At 30.0% G+C, this 23,951-nt stretch overlaps 1 protein-coding gene across 1 annotated transcript; it reads right to left on the bottom strand.

The window, feature by feature from the left end:
* Positions 1 to 6,866: 6,866 nt before the first annotated feature.
* Positions 6,867 to 17,100, bottom strand: LOC132730996 (uncharacterized). Its single transcript, XM_060717092.1, has 3 exons — positions 16,457 to 17,100; positions 10,374 to 10,547; positions 6,867 to 9,350 (listed from the first exon to the last, which is right to left on the bottom strand). The coding sequence occupies exons 1-3, from the start codon at positions 16,514 to 16,516 to the stop codon at positions 9,186 to 9,188; spliced, it is 399 nt and encodes a 132-aa protein (XP_060573075.1). The 5' UTR covers positions 16,517 to 17,100; the 3' UTR covers positions 6,867 to 9,185.
* Between the last annotated feature and the right edge of the window lie 6,851 nt (positions 17,101 to 23,951).

Raw genomic sequence — 23,951 nt, forward strand, 5'->3', positions numbered from 1 at the left:
CATATATTAGGCAGTTGTTATTCTTAACATTTTTCATAATTAATTATTTTCACTGACCAACCTAATTGACAATTTTCCTTAAAATTCTTTTGAACTGGACAACGAAATAATGAGCATTATGTTTCGTAAAATGGTATACAGCTATATCATATGAATTGTTTTTATAAAATATGTCAACACTGAAAGTGTATTGTTTCCAAAAGTTATAATTTAATGTCGATAACTAAGGTTAAGGCTACATAATTACGCATCAGTCACAACAAGTTAGTTTAAATAAAGTGATTATAGTTAAAGTATTTAGTACAGACAGACATGACATATAATCCAATATTTACAACATTATTCTATTAATATAAATATTTGTACAGTAGTAGCCCTTCAATTCCTTTAGTTCGTTCATGACATTAAATGTTCAATTTATTCACTATTTTCTATGAGAAATTGCCAGTCGAAATCCTAAGATGTTTGGTTTGGATTCAAATCAGTTTCCTGTGACATTTGTCGTACTCTTATAGCGAGTTATTTTTATTCAAATTGAATACAAAAACCTGGGAACTACAAGCCCGTTCTATTGCGTCACGACGGTAATAAATTTGTTACAACGGTATTATCTAATAAAATATTCTAGGAACAATTTAATATTACAAATGGACATTTGGACCAAGCAAGGGAGGAATTGTCGATAATATCTCACTTTGTGATTCATACTAATCCATTTTAAAGTAATATTTGAATTCCCAACAGATTTGAGATAAAAACAAACAGCTAACCTAAATAATTATTGTACCATTAACCTCACTGATCAGTTCAGTAAAGTTAGTTGAGATCATATGATGCAGCACTCGCACTTAAGTTTAAATTGCATGGAAAAAATTTAATTCATTAGCACACATTTTCTTTCATTTTTCTATTTGAAAAGGAAGTTAGATCTTATACAGTTATCATACTTAAAGTTAGGAAGGATAATTCTTAGATTTTATCATATAAGATTGAAAGAATTTCAAGATTAAACCTTTTTTCGACCGTGTGCTTAACGCTGAAAACTTCGGCCCTCAGGCTAAAATATGATGAACATCTTATGATCATAATTGCATAATGGCGGGCAGCAATTAAGTGTTTAACTCTTAATTATGATTAAAAATGTCAATGTACAAATTCGTAATTAATGTCCAGTGCAAAATCTTTCAAAACTCTTTCACTTAAATGAATATAATATATGTGCTTAACTTTTAAATGTCTAGAAATCGTATTTTTTTAGCTTCGCAAAAAGACTAAAAGATCCTGTATGTTGTAATTGAGGTTGTATACCACACTTAAAAGAAATTATATACATGTATATAACTATGCTTATAAAACAATTTTCAAACATCGAAGAATATGTAAAAAAATGTACTTCAAATATTTGTACTTAATATTATATATAATCATTAAAATATATACATTCATTTCTTATTGAAAAATTGACTTAGTCTTTATAAAAAAAGATTTTTATTACCTCCCATTATTTACATGAAATGTTAAAGTCGGTAATATCTTTATTATAATAAATAATGCTTTTTGGAACTGACAAAATTGATAAATCTTAATTTGAGCATCATATTTATGATACAAAACCATAAAAAATGTGTTACAGGATCTTTAAAAATAGTTTTTTGTGCGTAAACGTTGTCTGAATCAATGGAAATTTATTATGATTCTGGTTTCTTTGTACAGCAGTCCGTGTTCAAATGTTTATAAAAATTATTAGGTAAAATGCAATACAAAAACAACTTTATTATCTATATCATATTTCTATCATAATTCATATTTTCTTATGACAATGTACCTATTAAAAATGATGATTATTAACACAGTTATCTGTCCGAAATACATAGAAAGTAGAGAGTAATAGAATCCCTGAAGAATGTCCAAAACAGAACAATTGAAACTGTTGCAGGCTCGGTTTGATTGAGCCTGTTCATAAACAGTACTGAAAAGTGCACGCCCCCTAGCACCGGCTAAAGCAGAATTCAACATTTAAAACAACGAACAGGTGACATTTTGAATTTTTAACAAATCTGTAGATGTGTTCATACGGCCGTGGTCATGGAACCTTCAATCTGATACGTTAGAATCATTCCACGAAAAGCGACATGTGGTTCCCAAGTAAAAAATGCTTGTGCTCAAAATACATTTATAAAGATTAAAATATAAATAAAACAAATTATATCATATAAAACGTTGTCACTTTTATTTGAAAGGAATCTTTTTACTGTAAATAGATTGATAGAATTAAATTCAATCCACATTTATTTAAATATTATTTCACGATTTTTATCCTTGAAATTGGCTTTATGGAATTACGGAAAAATAACAAATTTCATTTTTAATTCACCGCATATTTTACACTTAAGTATGACTTGCAATAACAACACGTGCAGTATCGTCTTAAACTCTCTCATAGAAGATCTGTTTTTTGTTTACAATGTAAAAAGGAGACCTACATAAAAATGAATAAAGATTAAACTCGACAAATTCTACAAAAATTACTTAGCGGTATAATTTTCTTAAATAATGGCCTGTTATGAAACCTTTTGTTTTTGAAAAAGAGTTTTAATAGAGCAATATCGATTATTTTAAAATTATAAAGACATTGCGCTTAAATCAACAACCCTGACTGAAGGTTCTCAAACTGTGCTTCATTCTGTACATTGTCATCGCTCATCGTATTTAAATTGATTTCGTATTGTAAGAATAATTATTCTGTTTTCACCCTTATATTGAGGCGACAGATTACTGCCAGACGTGATATCATTCAATACAGGGCAAATAAAGAACCATGAGAGAGAACAGTTTGATCAAACATTTTATAATTAATTGTCATGTTTATTAATTAGCAATTTGAAGGATTTCACAATTTAGATGAAATTTTATGACATGAGATCTTGTTGACTTAATTTTTACTTGAGTTCGCAATCAGCTCAAAATTAAAATAGATATGACGGCCCCAACAACATAAGCTTACTTTCGAAATGAGTAATCGATAAATATGTACCGGCACAATACATGTACCGGCACACTATGGTCTTTTCATAAAACCCTTTCAACAAGAGATCGCAATGTAAGTTTCATCACTAATTATAATTCTTCATATTAAACAAAAGTTTGCCTTATGTAAGCACTCGCTTAACATTTAGCAAAGGGCTAATAAAAATATAATTCAGACCTACGTGACCGATATTCATCATCGTAGATTATGATAGAGAACAAGTGCGTGGAGCTTTATTCCATTTCCTTCGGCAGTTTTTGAGAAATCCACTTGCACGCAAAAATTAACCTAAGTGTGACGACATCGACATCAGGGTGATTACAGTAGCCATCTATTCTTCGAATTGTCGGGTTAAAACTTAATTGACGTAAATCAATTTGTGGTTTCTGAAGATGAAAATATGATATTGACTAACGCGAGTTGCCATTGATGTGTTCGTTTCGATAAGAGGGCCATCTAAAGATTGTGATATTGACTTTTTAAGAGTAGAACACAGCGAAAAAACAAGGAAAATTTCTGAGTGAAAAAATAAGTGTCAAATGTAATATACACTATCAAATTCCTAAATAGGTACACTGTTTATATTTTAGAGGTAGATTTGAATGAATTATTTACAGGCTGTGTGTTGAAGTAATATGAAACTGATTATAAATTTCATACTCAACAAACTAACTGAAATGTATGCTGTGCTTTTGGTTGTCTAAAGTCGTCAATATTTTAATTAAAAACAAATTTTATAAAGCATTCGATATCATCTCAACTTCAGAAGTTGTAATATTTTTTAACTAACTGTTCGTGATCGTATATTTGTCTTTGAATACTCTTCACAAACATTATTAGATCATAACACATCTATTAAAAATTTCATACATTAATGTTAACGAATCCTAAAGCAATTTTTGTGCCATAATGTATTCATGTTAGATCAAAAAGCCATTACATATTACAGAACTCATAAATAAAGAAAAACTTGTTATAGATTAATAGCGGAAATAAAAATATTGCAAAAATTAAAAATAAAGTTTATGTTCTGGAATGTCCGATCAAACAATTTGAACACCACATTGATATGAGGCAAATTTAAAAAATATATCCTAAACATTGTTAAAGACTATCATCTTATTAAATGAAGTACGAATATCTATTATACATCTTGTCATTTTAATGTATTATAATATGTCTGAGAGTGTAATAATGAACTATTCTGAATAGAAATATACTCTTTCTGTCAAATATAATAAGAATGTCTATTGCATGAAATATAAATAGGTGTATGACTCGATATACGGTTCTTCTTATAATAAACTTCAGTTGGCAAGGTTTAAAGACAAAATATAATGTCCATGTGCCATTGCAAATGCTATCAAGTGCGCCATGGAAATAAAACTGTTGATCAATTAATGCCTATTCAACTTCGGTGAATCATCTATTAGCAGTATTTGATACCTTGTGAATTGACTAAATTAACAGTGCATGGTGACTGAGTGGTTAAGGTCGTTGACTTTAAGCCACTTGCCCCATACCTATGTGGATTTGAATCCCGCAAGGGACTTCATATTCTTTCATGTAAGAAAGCTATCAATTGGCTTACGGAACGTCGGTGGTTCTACTTAGGTGTCAGTTCGTGCCTTAGATAATGCACCGGGGGTCTTCCTCAGCCAGTAATGCTAGAAAGTAGCCATATGACTTTTAACGTGTTAGTGCGACGTTAAACACAGAATCGATTAATGGCCTACTTAATTGCCATACATTATCCTGATATATATGGTGATTTGACTTGATCAATAATTACCTATTTAGATGCAATGAATTATCCAAAAGGTGATTTCACAGACAATTCTAGAGACCGCAATATAATATTTTGATAGTATCAACGCCCCGAAATATCAAACAATATTCATTACAAAAAAGTTACAATACAATAACGAATAATATTTTATAACAATAAATGACAATTGTATTCTTGAACTTATCAGAAAAGGACGTACGATTTGCAGTCTAAAAAGTTTAAATTAGTGACATAAAAGCAAACTATGCAATAGTTAGCATACCACTGAGTTAAACATTTCGATTTAAAAACAAAGAATAAAAGGATGATTAATGCTTTAAGCAAAATAATTATGCTTCCAAACACTTGGGTTGTTCTTTCATAAGAATTTGTCTAATTTTGTTGGTTAATTTGAGTTCTTTTGATTTTTCCAAACTCTGAAGTACGTCAGTGACGTTTATTTAAAGTAATCTATTTGCATCTATGCTATTTACATCCAAGATTTTCAACATGAAAAAATTTTAATTGAAAATTGATATGAAAGAACAATTTTGTGATATTCATTGATATTCAGTATTTTAATGTATGCATATTTTCTTCTTCGGAAAAAAATATTTTAAAAATAGACGTCTGATATTGATTCTAAAAAGTAGAAGAAAAGTATATTTTTAAGATAGCTAAGTTAACTTGTCATTCATTGTGCTAAAACAAATTTACTCAAAGTGATGTTTTAGAAAAGACAGTGACCAAAATGGTTTATTTAATACTGATGTTTGATAAAACATAATACCCATTAATATGTATTGACTTAAATAGGAACTCCATTATCTATATGCAATCATTCACTATGTAAAGAAAACATGATGGACAATAATAGTTCAAGCACATTGTTAAGTAATCTCCATAATAGTTTTTGTTCCCTTGACATAACATGAAATTCTTGAAAACATTCATTGACAAGTGTATTTTAAACAAAAGTTACGCTTATGCAATTAGATTTTTTTCTCAAGCTTTAACTCGGAAATGGGGGTATATACGTAAAAGCATTTTTATATGTATTTTTTAATTCTGATAAGAATGTAATTTTACTTCAACTCAGATCTTAATACCTTTTCATTTATCTAACTAGAATTATTGACAAACTATTCAAGAGTGTCATTAAATATGTGTATTTTGGGATAATTTTGCCAAATTGTAAGTAGTCAATAAGTTGATATGCAAATAACTAAGCATGCTAATAGAGACATATAAGGTATTTACATTTTATAATTACAACACTTCTGATCGAATTCTTCTATGCTTAGCCCTATATTTATCTTCATAAATTATCTTGTAATAAAAATCCATTCAACTATTTTTAGTTATACCTTTTAAATTGACCGATAAAAACAACAAGACGCAGAACTAACAAAAAGTGCACTGATGCACTATTTTGAACTATCATGCTGTGTAAATGCTTTATATTTCTATTTTCATTGATTATAAATAGGTATTACATTGTGAGAAAATTATTGTCGGTTTATTTTCTCTTTATATCTGGCGTCAAATAACTACCAGGCTCGATATTATTTACTCAGGGGGGTTAAATACGACCGAAAATAGACAATTTTGATCGGAATATTGTAATGTACTGTTACATAGATCGATCTATCATATACCAGCAGTTCAATTTGCTTAAAAAATAATTTAAAATGCAGTTATTTTGTCTGTATTTGATTTGCTTTGTATAATTGTGATTAAAGTTGATGTAAAAACATAAATATTAAAAGAAATCCAAATTGTATAAGTTCAATGTAAAATACATAATAACATATTTACATACATTGGCTTTGTAGATATTTATATAGTTTGGATAAAATCATGAATTTTGTAATGATATTTTAACTTATTTGAATTTGAGTATAGTAATCATTATCCTTTACATTTGTCATGGATATACAAGGCTAATGTTAAAGTTTCTTACCGAATATGTCTAGGACTGGTTGATTTTATGAAATACTGGTAAATACAATATTATCTTTTCAATATTAAGGCATTTTATAATACATAAAAAGAAGTCAAACATTATTTTAAAATTTTAATATGCAAGTATTTAATGACAGTTTAATAAACACTGATATGTTAAAGTAAATTCTTACTTAGAACATTGTCATAGTCATAGAAAGTACTGGACACCAAACATACAACTTTCAATTTCGTCATCATGATTAAAGGACACATCAGATATCAATTTATAAGAAACACCCATCCTTTCAAAAACACATAATAATTATTACAAAACAGATAAGGAATAATTGATAAACACAAATCACAACATATGCTTCAAAGACAATCAAGTCGAAAATATTTTTATATAAATATTTGTACAACAGACACACATGACATATAAAACCCCGTCCAATTCGAGCACTGCTTAATACATGTAATATCTGCATATCTGTTTTTAGCATCATTCTATCAAATCAATATCTTTTAAAAAATTATTTCATGCAATTGAATTATTATTAAAAAAATGAAGCATATGAATGAATATTTTATCCGATCAGACGATTTGATTAGTAATTTTGTTTATTTCAACCTTTAACGGCAATCAATTTTACCCTTGCGACTATTGCCCCTAAACTGATGAATTGTTCAGCCTAAATCATTAAATATATTAAATATTATATTAAAAGTGGTAAGGATGAAACAGCTTCATAATAAAATTCAGTTATAAGGCGTTTTTTTTATTGTTGACATGAAGGTGAAACAGTCATTTTATTTCACTTTAGCGTATTCCTAAGCCGCCTGTTTTTATCTGAAATAGTCATGCTATTAAACGTATATGATAACAGCACGAGAATAATAAGCCATCTGTGTTAATATTAGGTTGAAAAAGTCATGCAATCAAACGTATATTAAGCCGTCTATTTTAATCTGAGGTTGAAGTATACATGGTATTAAACGTATGCGTTGTCAGCTTGAGGATATTACTAGGATCTGAGGTTGAAGTATACATGGTATTAAACGTATAGTAAATATTATCCTGTCTATGTTAATCTGAAGTTGAAATAGTCATGCAATTAAACGTATTCATTGTCAACAAGTGAATATTAAGCCGCCTATGTTAATCTAAAGTTGAAAAAGTCATATTTTTAAATAAATTTTATGCGTTGTCAGCAAGTTCATAGTATAGGAAGATGTGTATTGCCATGTTGGAACTCTAGAATTGAGAAAATATAAATTATTTTGCATTACTAACTTAAGCTGGAACATCTTGGCTTAGTTTGTCTACAGATATTCTTATATATTAAAAGATATTTCGAAACAAGTTTTAAATGTAAACGGCACGAGCTGAAAACAACATTAATATTATTAAATGCAGAATGACCACTATAATAGTGATTTACCTATTAAATAATTTCTTTTTTTATAACTATTTAACATTACTATTGTGTTCATATGATATGCCCGATATCTTCATACAATAAAGCAAATCATTACATGATATTTCTATGAGTTGTACCATAGTTTTGTTTAGAGGCCTTTTTATTGAAAATGTGTAAAGTAAAATCGTAAACACATATATGCACAGTGCATTAACCGTAGTGCAGGTGTTTATTACCCTCATGCCAGTTACTGCACTGTCTGTCGTGGAAAGAAATAGAACATGCTCGTTGATTGGCTAAAATGTCTGTGGGTTTTCTTATTGTGAACACAATCAAAGTGATATCGATAGAAAAGTAATATTCAGACGGTTACTTTTTGTACATCCACAAGTACAAATCAGATAGCCTATTGTTTCGATAGTCTTTATAGCATTATGAATATATATATATCAGAAAACTTGTACATAAATCTGATAGCATAATGCAAAACTGATGTATAAACGTTACCGCTTGGCTAGGAGATGCTTTGGTTAACCAGAAACTCAACTTCTCTTATACAATATGTATGCTTCTTGATGCAAGAGCCATGTGATCAATTATATGTTAACACGAAACAATGATAGAATGAAACAATTAGGACAAGGCGTTTTGGGGGAATATGCACAACAGTTTTGAACAAGTAAACAAATAACAGATACGTCTTTTGTGATTGAGTACCTATGAAGAGATCTATCCGTTGAATAAGTATGTCCAAATTCAAATTGAGACAAATTGGTTTCTTAAGAATTGTTTTAACACGTATCCTAATTTCAAAAGATATATACTGTATCCATTCATTTTTTTAACTGAAAAAAAAATAACTTTCACAATTTCACTTCCATAGAATTAAGAAATCTTTCACGTATATTATGAATCATGTTTTCTCTTGTTTGGTTTAATTACACGTTACTTATCAAAAATCATGTAGGACTCTTTATTATTAAGAACATTGTTAAGAAAGAACTAAATCACAACATTCTGGTCACCTATGTACACATTTTATAGTCATCGCTACGTCATTTAAGTATGTAAACACTTTAAATTTTAAGCCACTGCAGCAAGTTCGTAATTTATAATCCATAGTAGTGTCGTTCGTACTAGCAACTTCCTGTCCCAGTGAGTAACATCCGACAGGTGTAGTCTGTGCCTGAAATAGTTACATTACATTACATTACATTTATAAAGGGCTAAGGTTATCTTAGTTGATATGTTTATAATTATATTTTATAACTGGAACATGAAAAGGTGTGCTGCTTTGGGATCGTACAATGTTTATTTATTTACACATTCAAGAAAATTCAAGTATGCTGAAATATTACTGTTACATTTTCTTTGAAAACATCAGTGGTCATCTTAGAGTGGTTAAATACATCTTGTTTGCAGAAGCACGAAGACACATTAAAAGCCCGAGCCAAAATAGCAAGAGATTGAAACATACGAGTGCTTCTGCTGATGTCAGTGCAAGAAAAAACATGCATTTGCGTTATTCTTGCATAGAAGTATCCGTCTGATTTGGCAATTATGCGTTTCTCTATTTGCCTTTCGTATTAAGGATCCGTTTTCGTTATGCATTTTTACCATGTTCATGTGCTAGTGCGGTGTTATTTGACTGTAATGTTTTGACAATGGAATTACCGAGGCTGTCATTAAAGTAAGCTATTTTTAAATGGCGCCCTTGTCATTTCTTTAAAAATCAAGCGAGCAACAACGGTTGGTGCTCGCGTAAATTTATCCATAATGCAAGTGTTCTTCTCCTGTGCGCGCAGTGTGTTTTAAGGAGAAGAGAAATTGAAATTATTTTAATCGGTAGATATCATTCTATGTGTAAAATTATTCACATGAAATATAATGCGTATTGATGGAACTGTGTTGGTTTAGCTTAATATATATTTTTATTTTAGTACGATTGTGCTTCAAGCTGTAAGTGTATAAACACACTACTGTAACAGTTGAAACCGTTCCTAGAACCATCCGGTGCTAAGCACTGCCACTCTGTGTTTTTTTTAAATATCCTCTTATACCTTAAGATAACAAGATACGTGCTTTAAACAGTCAAACATTTCAATATTGTCATGTATTTCATTGTTCTTCAGCTTTGTTTGTTTAACATAGGCTCGTAAGGAATGGATTGCATTATAAAAGTACAAGAGGAAAAAGGCAAAATACGTACCACACATCTAAAGCAGAATCCAAGAGCATGGTTTACTTTTTGTAAGGCCACTGTCTCCGTATCATTGCAACATTTCATCTCGTTGCAGGGCATGTATTCGAATGGCCGAGCATATCCTAGTATACCATTACAGCACTTATTTTGAATGGAATCTGTTACATCCGGGATCTGCAACTTAATATAAGATTAAATGTTTAGAATTATCGTTCATTATGCAAAAAAGGAAAAGAAATACAATACCTTTAATACTATGAGCCTTTTTTTCTTCTAAATCTTCTATAAAAAAATATTATGTTATAATGAAATAGAAAATAATGTATATTTACAACACATCCAATTATAAACAGCAATTAAGAACTAAAGTTTTATAAAATGCTCTATTCAAATTATTAAAAATACAAACTATTACAAAAATATACTATAACATATTTATTGAAAGATTTGATAAATGTTATCATTGAAACATATTGTACGGAGTTTTGCTTGTTTTTGCTTTAAAAATATTTTGAGTATATTTGTAAGTCATTAACTCCTGATAAATTGTTGTCCACAAGAATGATATTGTGTTTCAAAACACAGTTGCAGTTGCTTTAAATCTTAACATCAATATCTGGAACACATTTTCATTTATTATGACACAATTTGTACATTTAATGCATCAATTTAAATCTATTTACATGGCCTACTGTTTTAGGTGCAACAAATTGAAAATATATAACAGAATCAAAGCAAACTGAATGTCATATTATTACATATTTTAAGATTAGTATGTATATTTAAAGATTGATGTGTATATGCTCCATACAAAATAATGTGATTTTGTATAAGTTCTTGCAGAAAAGGAATTTCTCTGATAGTATGAACACTTTGAGCTGTCATCTGGTTGAAAATAAGCATCGCAATAACGAATGTATTTCCCCTGAGAGCTATCAATCACAGCTTTATTCTCCCTTATTATAGACAAGTTAAAGATACAATTAGATAAACTTGCAGCAAATTTTAGGAATATCCTAAAGAAACAAAAAAACATTTTACCTTCAATACAAAGACATATCCTTCAGTTTATGAATTCTGAATGTTTTGCTATGCTTTGTAATAGTTAATGTTGTAAAAGTATATTGTATCACTTCATTTTTTAATCAAATTCAAAAAGAAAACGTTCATATGAAATACGCCTGCGATGCATGCATGTTTGACCCTTATTTTATACATATATTTGGTTAAAATTTAGGATTAAGACAAATGTTTCATTTAATGCATAACGATATGATTCTTATTCATCGTATGGAAGGATAGCCTATTCAATGGAAAAAAATCTTCAAAAAGTTATTTCATATTAACACAGTAATTATTATATAAAATGATCTCTCTTGACTCGAAAAAAAATCCACAAACATAACACATATAACACATAACCTGCTGTAACAGAAGGTAATTAGCCTTTACCACTAGAATAGAGCAAGTCCAACAGACAGACTCAGTTCGTCTGTTGTTATCTCGAGTTTTGTATATTGATATAGAAATCTCTTCAACACTGAATTGACTGTTACCAAAACAAAACTTGGTCAATAAAATTCACTTACGTAGCAGGAAAGGGGTTAATAATGTAGAACGTAATGCACTTATATAGTATACATTTACAACCATTGTCGTTTTTTTATTATTGCGATACAATTTTTGATATACCATTTTGTAGGGTAAATATTCAGTGACATATAAAAGTAAAATAACAATATTGAAAGTAAAACAAACTTTATCTAGATATCATAATCATACACTGAGAAATTATTTTCTAAACAAACTTATGTTTCATAGAAGACCAATGCTTTTTTTTATTTTTCTTTAGTAAGTCCGAATCGTTGAATTCGTATTAATACGCAAAGAAACGTAAAGATATGCTTAGTTTTACATTATGAAAACAATCGTAACTATAGAATTAATATATAACTCCTTTCGTCGAATTTTAGTATTAACAAGCATGCCAAAATAATATGCCTATCAATGAAATTGAAACGAAATATTTGTACGCGTTTCGGAAGTTGTCAAATCTGTCTCTGTCACATGTATTGGAAATGACAGTTACTAAAATGGAATTAGTCAGTGCTAATGTTCAATAAGATGAATGATCCATTTATCGAATGAATCAAATAAAGAAGGAGAAACCCATTATCTAAATGCAATCCGTCACAATGTAAATATAATAATGGACATTAATATTGCAGGCACATTGTGAAGTAATCTCTATAATAGCTTTTTTCTGTTGACATTCGGTGAAATTCAATAAGAAAAAAACCTCTGGAATACATTCAATATTTCTGGTGGAACATTTATTCTGCAATTTCCTCGCAAAATAAACAATGAGACATCGATATTAATTATGAAGTGGATGATTAACTCTCGTTCGGCGATCCAACCAAATTATCTATGAAGTTATTTGAATACTCCCAATGGATTACCAATGAATGGAACCATTTATACCGAATGAAATTTTGACACTTTACTTGGAAAGAATCATTCCTCTATATAAAATTATTTTAGTATGGATAAAAAACCCCTAGGTTGCATTACTTCTATGGACAAACGAGCGGTAGAATTATTTTAAGGATTTATACAATTTATCAAATAGGAATAAAATTAAACGAAATTCTTATACATGTAGTATTACTTCGTTTAAATGTTAGCAAAAAATGAGAAGTGATACTCTTTAAATTTTTTACGTATGTCTATTGTTTCTTTTATATTGTCAACAGTGCAAAAACCATAATTATACATTTGGACAATCTTATTGTTGAATTCATCAAATAATTGTCAAGTCTCAATTGTTGGAACTGTCCAGGGTCAGTTTGGGGTTATAAACATAAAATAGTACAGAATAGGGCTTGTAACAGTCATGTATTTGATTGACCTGTGACAAAACAAATTTTGTTTGTTTTGATTGGGTTTTACGTCACATCGACACAATATAGGTCATATCGCGACGTTCCAGCTTAACTGGTGGAGGAAGACCTCAGGTGCCCCTTCGTGCATTATTTCAGGCACGAACGGGCACTTGAGTAGAACCACCGACGTTCCGTAAGCTAGCTGGATAGCTTCCTCACATAAAAGAATCCAAGTCACTGTCGGGGATTACAAAAACAAATGAATGTTTGTCTAGCAGGGTATGACTTAAAGAAGCAACACACATGGCTTTGTCGAATGATGAGCATAATAGTGATTAATAATAAATAATATGCATTTTGACTGACGTTTGAGTCGCGGCTTACGTAATTAGTTTAATATGAAATCGTAGTAAATAATATCAATATTTTATTCTATGTTCATAATTGGTTTCAGATAACCTATTCCTTAAATGTTTTACCAATTTTTAAAAAGAAAAAAAAAACACGATTTTCAAACTGCATGCGGTACGATTAAAAGTTCATCCAGTGTTTAAGAAGAGACAATATTCTACCCGTAAAATTTGATAAAACAGTTTACTCAGCAGTTGCAGGATGAGATGGATTCAACAAAAATAAAAGAAGCAGCAGTAGATTATATCAATATAGCCACCAATTCATTCAACTAATTGATTATTGCAAAATTAGAACTGTTAAATAAAGAACTTTAATAAATGAGTAGTATGAATGCATTTGGCATGCTGCGATTAACACTTGAAATTCATATAACTGTCGGCTGCTAATCGATTTGATATTGTTAGAATATAATACTCTATTTGTATAATTTATTTACGGCGACAAAAAAACTGCCAGATTATTTTTCTCGTACGGTTTTAAACATTCGTAAATTATAAAGAGAGAATTTTCATCAGACATTGTGTAATGTACTGCTATATTTATTGATCAATTACAGAGTTTGGTTTCAATATTTTAGTAAAAGTTCATAAATTTTCATAATGCTTGACATATTCGGTGCAGATTGATTTTTAACAATTTCGTCGGCTAACTTAGTAAACATGTAAAGAAAATATAGGTATTGCTGATAATAGACAATAGGCAAAATCCACGAAAACAAACAAAAAACCTAAAAGAAGGCTAATGTTGTCAATAAGTCTGTAAAAACAATGCTAAGTTATTTTAGTTTGCTTTATTTCATTGCTAACCCTTTATGTTATGGTTTATTTTGGAAGCGTCAGCATTTCAGTATACTGTTTACATACATTAAATTTTATAAAAAATCTTCGGAAAGATATTGACATGTTACATCAAATTGTTTTTCTTTGAGAATACCAGCATCAAAGAATATGAATCAATTAAATTTTAAACATGTTTGAATTATGATAACGTCAATTGTTTGAAATCTTATGATCTGAATATGTCATTCTTGAAAAAAATATCGATTCAAAAGAACAAGGTTAATATCCTTTATCTTTTTCTTATCTTAATAAACAAATACATAATTTGCAGATTTGCTCTTGTCCAAAACACAGTTTTACTACACAGCTAAAATCTCTGTGAAATCACTTTCTACTGTAAGTTTTCTGCTTTAGATGTAGTGTGTAAGAAAGGTTTACTAGTCTTGGTCAAGTAAAATATTCAAAACAAAGTTCTCGCGTTCACATGAAAATTCAATATAAGTAAATGAAGCACCTTCTAGAATTTTATCAAGTGTTTGTAATGTATTTTTATGAACAGTAAACTAGTCTTATACTTTTGTTTATTTATCTGTCCTTTTAGTATAGAAGTGAGAATTTAAGTTCAATCAATGAAAAGTTTTACTTTTAACTCTTTGTTTGGTTTTATTAAAGTCATATGGCCCCGAAACAGAAAGATAATTTTGGCTGATCGTATTGTCACAAACATAAAGCAAAACCAGGGACAAAAACCACCTCATCTGCTGGAGCTAAGAGATGCCTAGACTCCAAAGAAATCATCCTGAGCATATGAAGTTCAGACACTATTATTGTTCAAAATACATTTCATATTTTGTTTTATTACAAAATTGTTCCAAGGATGTTCATAGGCAGACAGTGCAACAAGTCATAAACAATCGGCCTGTTGTTTTGATAGTTCTCTCTGGTAAAAAAAATTACAGAGCGTCGGGATTTGTTTCAGATATGAAAATTGATTTATACTGAGCTTGTTTATTATAAATGGAAATTAAAAACATAATAATTATCGACTTGTTACTTACATATTTATATTTTTGACGAAAATTTATAATAATCGACTTTTGTTGTTATTTGTATTTTTGACAAGAATTTATACTTAAGTTAGTGGTAAGATGTACGAGTGTGAATTTATATATGTTTGAATTTGTTATTTATTTTCCCTTTTAAGATAACATTAGCATAGAAAAATCAGAAAATGGAAGTTAAAAACGGTATAAATAACTATCGACTTTTGTTGTTATTTACGTTTTTATATGTTTGATGAGCATTTAGAGTAATATCGAATAATATGATTTACTAATGTGAATGCATACATGTTTGAATTTTCATTTCTTTTCCCTTAAAGATGAAATTAGTATTACTAGAAAAAAACCCATTTACATAACATAGCTTGGCTAACTGGTTATTCTAAATTGAAGTTAAAAACATAATAAATGTTATTGACTTTTGATGTCATTTACGTTTTAGGTATTTTTTGACAAGAATTTATAGTAATAATGAATAATATGATTTACAAGTTTGAATTTATAAATGTTTCTATAAATTTGGTTATTTTAGTTCCTTAAAAGATGAAATTAGCATTTAATTTATTAAAAAGTTCATAAACTAACATAACGTGATTAATTATGATTAATATACATAATTTAATAGAGATAATGTTTTGAGTAATTCTGAAATGCTTTCGTGATTTAGTTTTATTCATTAAAATTGTACTTTGTGAATGTTTTCATGACAGTTTGTTTTTATGTCAATTATATTGATTTAAAAATAAAAAAAAATTATAACACACATTCACTTCATTGAATTATAAATTCTTCAGAAATTGGTTTTTGCATATAATTTTTCCGTATTTGTGGCCATATTTACGCGTTTGTGTTGTTAAAAAACAACAACAACTTCAAAATTACTCATAATGTCAATATAATTATTTAGAATGTCAAAATAAAAATACAAAAACAATATTTTCGTTACTTACGCAATTAGTTAACTCCAACAGGGTAAAATATAGCTGCAATAGAACTGTATATATCCACATCGTAAATCTCCCCTACCTAATCAAGTAGCAAACCACTGTTTCCGAGAAACAATAATGTGTCTCCGATATAACTGTAGCATTGTCAAACTGGCTATTATCTCCTTATAGAACGCTCTTCATTTCCCGAATCCCTCGTGTATTGTCACTACGTCAGTTTCCCCAGTAATGACCTCAACTTTCTCAGACATGTATTCCATATAAGATTCCTTTGCGGAGATTCCAGAATTTTAAATGCGCTTCGTCTTCAATCGCCTGTTAAGATACACGAATGACACTTAATTATTATAATTGCATAATCAGAAAGCCAATGATCAGTACAAACGCACTTTTTATTTACAAATAAATCCAATGTTATTTTGTTTTATTCAAATTTATTTTTTGAAGAGTTGTACAATAAAGCAATTACAACGTTCACATAAAGTATATGCATTTCAATAAACTATAATTGGTTTTGTTAACACTTCAAAAATCAACACAAGTCTCACCGTTAATCTGCACAAAAAGTAAAACGTTTTCACACATGAAAAGACGGTCTTATAATAATAGAGTTAGTTCTAGCAGCTATATATCTAGTAACTAACAATTCACCACACATATTTAGCTGTCTAAGGATCTAATATTTTACCGATAACGTACTTATCTCAGCCAGACGTACATTTATTCAAAAACTGTTAGACGCTGTGGTAAGTAAAATACTGTTAAAAATTTGTGTTAATGTAAATTATGCATTTAATTCATTAAATTGTCAGTGGAACTGATTCGCTGTAAATTAAAGCGGCCTTAAGCTTAAGGTGAAATATGTTATTGTTTTAGATAAATCGTTTCATATATAATTGTCATATGAAATAATTAAGGTGGAACAATTTTTGCCGAAGATGCAATACATAAACAACGTGTAAACTCCGCGATACCTAGAGCTGCCGGTCAGCTCTCTGTATTTAAAGCTGCACACCTCCAGAACCAGCCAAAATATTTAAAAAAAAATAAATCGTTAGAAAAATGTTATGTGCTATTAATGATTTTGCATTATCAATCACTATAATTCAATTGCGTTAGTAATGCAGTAAGAGGTATTAATGTATATTTTGATGTCTTTTTGTTTGGTTATGGAAGTGGATTGTAAGTGCCGTTTGCAATGTGTGAATTACTTTCTTTGTTCACTTCACAATATTTTACTTTTAAATACATTTTCAAAATTTTCATGAAAAGTAACATGAATCTAGGCATGCTGCTTTAAATCAGTAAAGCGGACGAGTCGCTTCCCGATCTTCTATGTTTAGAAACGAACGTCACTCACGCGTTATAAATAGCTATCTGGACGCTGTTTCAGGAAGGCCTTACTGTGATATGATGCACTTGTCTAAGTTAATTTTACTGAAATACTTAGTTTAAAGCAGCTGACCTCCAGAAGATAGCAGAAAAACTGCCGTCTTGCTAATATTTCAAATCCCCCCTCAAAAACATTGTTGAAAGAAAATGACACTTCAAAATGTTCATATTTTAACACTATTGCTCTGAAAACAAACGGTTCGCTTTTCCAACAACGGGAAATACCTTCTTTTACTATACCAAGGAATTCTTTCATCCGGGTTTTTTCTAGTATCACGTGATCGTACAGGACAATATCGCGACCTGTGCTCCGGAACGCACGGAATCCGGGATTTTATCAAACATATAGGGATACCAATAATTGCTTATGTTTTTATATTTGTAGTTATTCATGGCCCTAAAATTATAATTGATTAATTATTTAATATATACAATGGTAGGATACTACGTCATCGCGCACCTGCTAAATACTCCCACTTGGACCATTTTTTCGTCGACTCGAAGGTAAAATACAATTTTATTATAAGAAAACGTAAGAGTATTAAAAAATCATGTAGCGCACCAAAGAATGGCTATAGTACTTGAGATAATTGTAAAAAAAGTTTATAGATTTATTGCCTGGTTTAGGCCTGAAAACGGGATAAGTGTTTTTCTCTGAATGCTCCCACTCGGACTTCTCCCGAAACATATATGAAATAAGGTTGAAAACCTTCTTTAAAATTATTTTTAACGTATCGGAACATAAACCGAGTCATGTATACCCATTATTCTTTATTAGTTTCAAATATTTCTATTCAAAAGTCAGTCTTTTAAAGTTTTTTTTTTATGAAAATGAAAGTGCTCCCACTCGGACTCGATTTCAGAGATGCTCCCACTCGGACCCAAATTTATACATTTTGAAAGCACATTGCTTTGTTAGCTTTTATGGATTATTCTCACAATTTTAACACCATTTTGTCAATAACTTCTGTGTTTGGCAACATTAACTTTTCATTCTTTTTACAGGGACCACTTCTTTGATTCTGTAGAATGACGTCGTTGGGCAGGAACAAGGTGCCATGGCAAAGTTTCAACTGACAGGATCACTATACAAAAAGGTGCACTTGGCTTGTGTTGCATCCGAAGGGATAATTCAAAATTATTGCCAAAAACAAGCTAGGACTATAAGACTTTAAATGGGCAGTTTGGATCTCAAGAATAAAGTTTTGTTTAGAAGTTAAAAAATTGTGGTGTTTTACAAAGAAGTCATTTTTCATTGTTTAGTACCATACCGGATTGCTGGACTCGTGCACATTATAGAGGCCAGCATTTATTCAATAATTGCTGACTTTAATATCTTGTTAATAATTTAAAACCCATTGGTTTGCATGTTTGTTAAACTTGTGATTTAGGTTTTAAAACAGCATAATGGTACGTTTATGAACATAAAGAAGTCAATATCTATCGGTTGATTTGAATAGTTTATTAAAGAACAACATGTAAATCATTTTTGTCATGAACTGGTTAAAAAGTCAATGTACTGCCATACTACGGCGTCACAATTATTAACAACTTTGACAATTTTAAGTATGAAAGTTATCATGTGTTCGTATTTTTACCTAAATAAAAAGATAAAAAAAAAAGATAACAAAGTTCATAGTTATTTCTTTATCACAGTCTTTACCATATTTTGGTAATCAAAGATCATGAAAGTTATATTTCAGGCTGTTACCAATTGAAATTGTCTATAAATTAAATGTATTAATATTTATGGTACTTAAACAATTTTCAAACATAAAGGAATATGTAAAATACGTACTGCAAATGCTTGTCCAAAATATATGTGATCATTAAAATATACATGTATGCATAATGCATTCATTTCCTTTTGAAAGATTCAACTTACACTTAATGGAAAATATATTTCTAATTACCTCCCTTTATGAAATGTAAATTCGGTATTATATTTACAAATAATGCTTTTCGGGACATACAATATTGATAAATCTTCATTTAAGCATTATATTTATGAATAAAATCATAGAAAAATGATTTCAGGATATTTGAATGACGTTAAAATAATAACAATAATACAAGAAGGAATCACAGACAGCAAAATCCCCCGCCATAAGGAGGAAGTACATTTCAAAGGGGGAAGTAACCCTTACATACGTGTAAAAAATCCAAGTAATGATACTCGTGAAAATTAATGAAAAGTTATAGCCTAGACATAATAAATCATGACAAAAATAACACTCCAATGAAAAAAACAAAGTAAAACAACAAAGAAGCATTAAGTGAACACTTCTGGTCCTTATGCTCTGCTATTCACTTCTATTAAACATGTTCAATATAAAGTTTTAAGTTTATATCTAAAATACCTTTAGAGGTATGGTCCTTGCAAACTAATGATAGTGAATACAAAGAGCAATAACTCCAAAACTGGAGAGTTGTCATTCTTGTTCGCGGTATTTTACTTTATTGAAATCTATCCTCCAGTGGTGAAATTTCAGATGAATTGATTATGACACATTGTCCAAAAATTAACGCAAAAACTTAACAAAAGACAATTACTTCAAAGAACTATTATTCTTGTGTTTTCTAGAGTATTCCTCCTCAATGAGATATATCCACAGTTGGTATCTAAAATATTTGCTCCAGCTTGACCGTGCCAAGATGTCCTGCCATGTGCTTCCTTACGTCGCAATGTGGTTTATACCTTTTCCCATACTGGTCACAAATACAAATACTTTCTGCAAAACAAAACGTTATTATATTTTTAAAATGTATAAACAATTTGTTTCTTATTTAAGCGACTCTTCTAAACGAGGAATTGTTTCAACACAACTTTTTTTCCCTTATACTAATCCTCTAAGAAGACATATTTACGAGACTGTTTAGTAATTTAAATATTAGTATCGTATTTTAAAAATGCCGTTTCATTGAATTCTTACTGATTATATGAATATATGAATGTGAATATAAAGATATTTTGAAAAAAATAATAATATCTTGAGACAGCAATGTGCTTTCAAAATTTGTATATATTTAGGTCCGAGTGGGAGCATCTCTGAAGTTGAGTCCGAGTGGGAGCATTTTCCATTTTTATAAAAAGAATTAAGAAAAACTGACTTTTGAATAGAAACATTTGAAACTAATATAAAATAATGGGTATACATGACTCGGTTTATGTTCCGGTACGTTAAAAATAATTTTAAAGAAGGTTTTCAACCTTATTTCATATATGTTTCGGGAGAAGTCCGAGTGGGAGCATTCAGAGAAAAACACTTATCCCGTTTTCAGGCCTAAACCAGGCAATAAATCTATAAACTTTTTTTACAATTATCTCAAGTACTATAGCCATTCTTTGGTGCGCTACATGATTTTTTAATACCCTTACGTTTTCTTATAATAAAATTGTATTTTACCTTTGAGTCGACGAAAAAATGGTCCAAGTGGGAGCATTCAGCAGGTGCGCGATGACGTAGTATCCTACCATTGATATATGATGACCAATTTATCAATTTAACCTTAAGCTTGAAATGTGATAGGGGCCTACTCAATGACGAAAATTGATAATCGATCAAAGGCATACCGGATATCGGGATTTTCCGGACCACTGTTGTGACAAGTGACCGCGTTAAATGAATTATCTTCTCCAATTTATATTGGCTACTGCGTTAGTAACGTAGTAGATTATGGAAAAGAAAAACCCGATATATTAACGCTTTGTCAACATTCTTTCTTGATGTTGGATTTATACAATAAACCTAACTAGATCAGTATTTACTGTTTACTTGAATTTTTATTTCATTTTTTCATTTTACCATCTGGAGGTCAGTGGCTTTAAAACAACACAGAATTGATTTTCCAAAACAAAACAAGAGGGTCATAATGGCCCTGAGTCGCTCACCAGAAACAACGGCTTTACAGTGTTGGAAATTATTTTTTAAAAGAATTTGCTGAAAGGCAAGTCCAGCTCTTTCGGCAAGTTCAGCTTAACTTTAACTTGCCCCTCTAGTAATATACTTTCACAACACTGATTGTTTTAGCTTTTTTTCTTCATAATAAAAAATAGGGCCACTAAGATGGCCCTAGATCACTCATCTAACCCATCATTTCATGATTCACAATATAAATTGAAATATTTTGCCCCAATATTTTGGAAAGGCTTTGTTAAAAATATGTATGTTGCAAGTGTGTTCCTATGAGACTATGTAAAATAAATGCAGAATAAATGACCACTAGAGCAGGATTAATTTTGACTAAACAATTTTTTTATAACTTTTTTGAATAAAAAGACAAAATGTCACATGCAAAACATGTATCAAAATTGATTTCAACATCAAAAATTACACAAATTACACCCCTGGTCCAAATTTCAAGTCTGTACATAAAAGTAGGTAAAGCGATATCAAATAATTATATCAAAAGTAGACCAGTTCATATCAAAATTCAATTCAGGATCAGAAATTAAACCCCTTGTCCAAATTTTTCAGCAGGTACATCAAAAAACGACAAACTAGGTCAAACAATATCAAATAATAATAATATCAAAAGTAGTCAGTTGATATCTTAATTCATTTCGCATCAGAAATTACATTCCTGGTCCAAATTTCAAGTCTCTGTACATCATTCCAAATTTTAAGTCTCTGTACATCAAAAACAAGGAAGTATGTGCAATGGTTTCAAAAATATCAAAAACAGTTCCACTGATACCAAAATTCAATTACGCACATGAAACTCATGTTCAACAGTCTGTCCCCAAATTTATTGAAATGTGCTTTTTCAAAGTTTAAATCCAATTCAAGAAAAAAAATGAAAAAAATTTTTTCTTTTTTAACAAACTTCAATAACAAAATTGAGCATACAAACTCATCTTTGTTAGTCAGGTACAGGAGAAACCAATTTAATGGCCTAATTTTTTTCCTTGTTAATGACCTACAACTGACCTTACAATGATGGAATATGCCGTCCGATTTCTAGTGCTGAAAGATATTTACACATCATAAACAGGTCATGACATTAAGACTTTCTCCAAGCCATTGAACCTCTTTTGGAAAAATTGAATAACATATGTACACATTCCAGCATACGTTATTTCCCTTTCATTATGAAGCTGCATATCCTATTATAGGCCAAGTAAAGTTGGTCTTTTCTATAAAAAAAAAAAAGTTTTTTAATGACACTTATAATCATTATATTTATACTGTGACCTCCTATAGTGTGAAGAGTTTAAAACATAACATAATTATCTTTTTTGTGTGCTGTCAAAACACGTTTATTTTATATTTATAAAAAGACTGTGTATCCATTGTCATTATTTTTTAATATTAAATTTGAGCATAGAATATCTTTAAACTATAATTTGAAGAAATGCTATGACCTGTGGAATTAAAGCTTTAGCTTCAATAGGGCCAATCAAATTAATATGAGCAAACTTGATAAAAAAAACTACCCAAGAATGCTGCAGACAAAATTTGGTGATCATCCATCAATTAGTTCTGTAGGAGATAATGTCCAAAGGTTTTTCTATATTTAGCTTTAGCGGCTCTTTTGAGGGGCAAATCAAATTGATATGAACAAACTTGATAAAAGACAACCTAAGAATGCTACAGACAAAATTTGGTGATCATCCATCCATTACTTCTGTAGAAGGAGACGTTACAAGGTATTTCTATTTTCAACTCTAGCTGATCAAATTAATATGAGCAAACTTGATAAAAGACTACCCAAGAATGCTACAGACAAAGTTTAGTGATCATCCATATATTAGTTCTGTAGAAGAAGATGTCTAAAGGTTTTTCTATTTTTAGCCCTAGAGACCCCTAAAAGGGGCCAATCAAATTAATATGAGCAAACTTGATAAAAGACTACCAAAGAATGCTACAGACAAAGTTTGGTGATCATCCATCAATTAGTTCTGTAGAAGAAGATGTTTAAAGGTTTTTCTATTTTTAGCTCTGCTGACCCCTAAAAGGGGCCATTTGGAATGACATGAGCAAATTCAAGTGTGACAGTCACAAGGATGCTACAGACCAAATTTGAAGTAAATCTGCCCAGTAGTTTCAGAGAAGAAAACGATTGTTGACGCATGACGACGGACGACGGACGCCGGAGCATCCCC

The sequence above is a fragment of the Ruditapes philippinarum genome, unplaced genomic scaffold (assembly GCF_026571515.1).
Source record: "Ruditapes philippinarum isolate M1 unplaced genomic scaffold, ASM2657151v2 ctg7471_1_1_1_1, whole genome shotgun sequence".
NCBI classification, from domain to species: Eukaryota; Metazoa; Mollusca; class Bivalvia; order Venerida; family Veneridae; genus Ruditapes; species Ruditapes philippinarum.

Excerpts from the sequence above, each read along its gene's own strand:
- LOC132730996 (XM_060717092.1), bottom strand. The coding sequence starts at position 16,516 with ATGTGGATATATACAGTTCTATTGCAGCTATATTTTACCCTGTTGGAG. Across the intron at positions 10,548-16,456 it reads TGTTGGAGTTAACTAATTGC|TTGCAGATCCCGGATGTAAC; the intron begins GTAAGTAACGAA and ends TCTTATATTAAG. Across the intron at positions 9,351-10,373 it reads GATTCTGCTTTAGATGTGTG|GCACAGACTACACCTGTCGG; the intron begins GTACGTATTTTG and ends TAACTATTTCAG.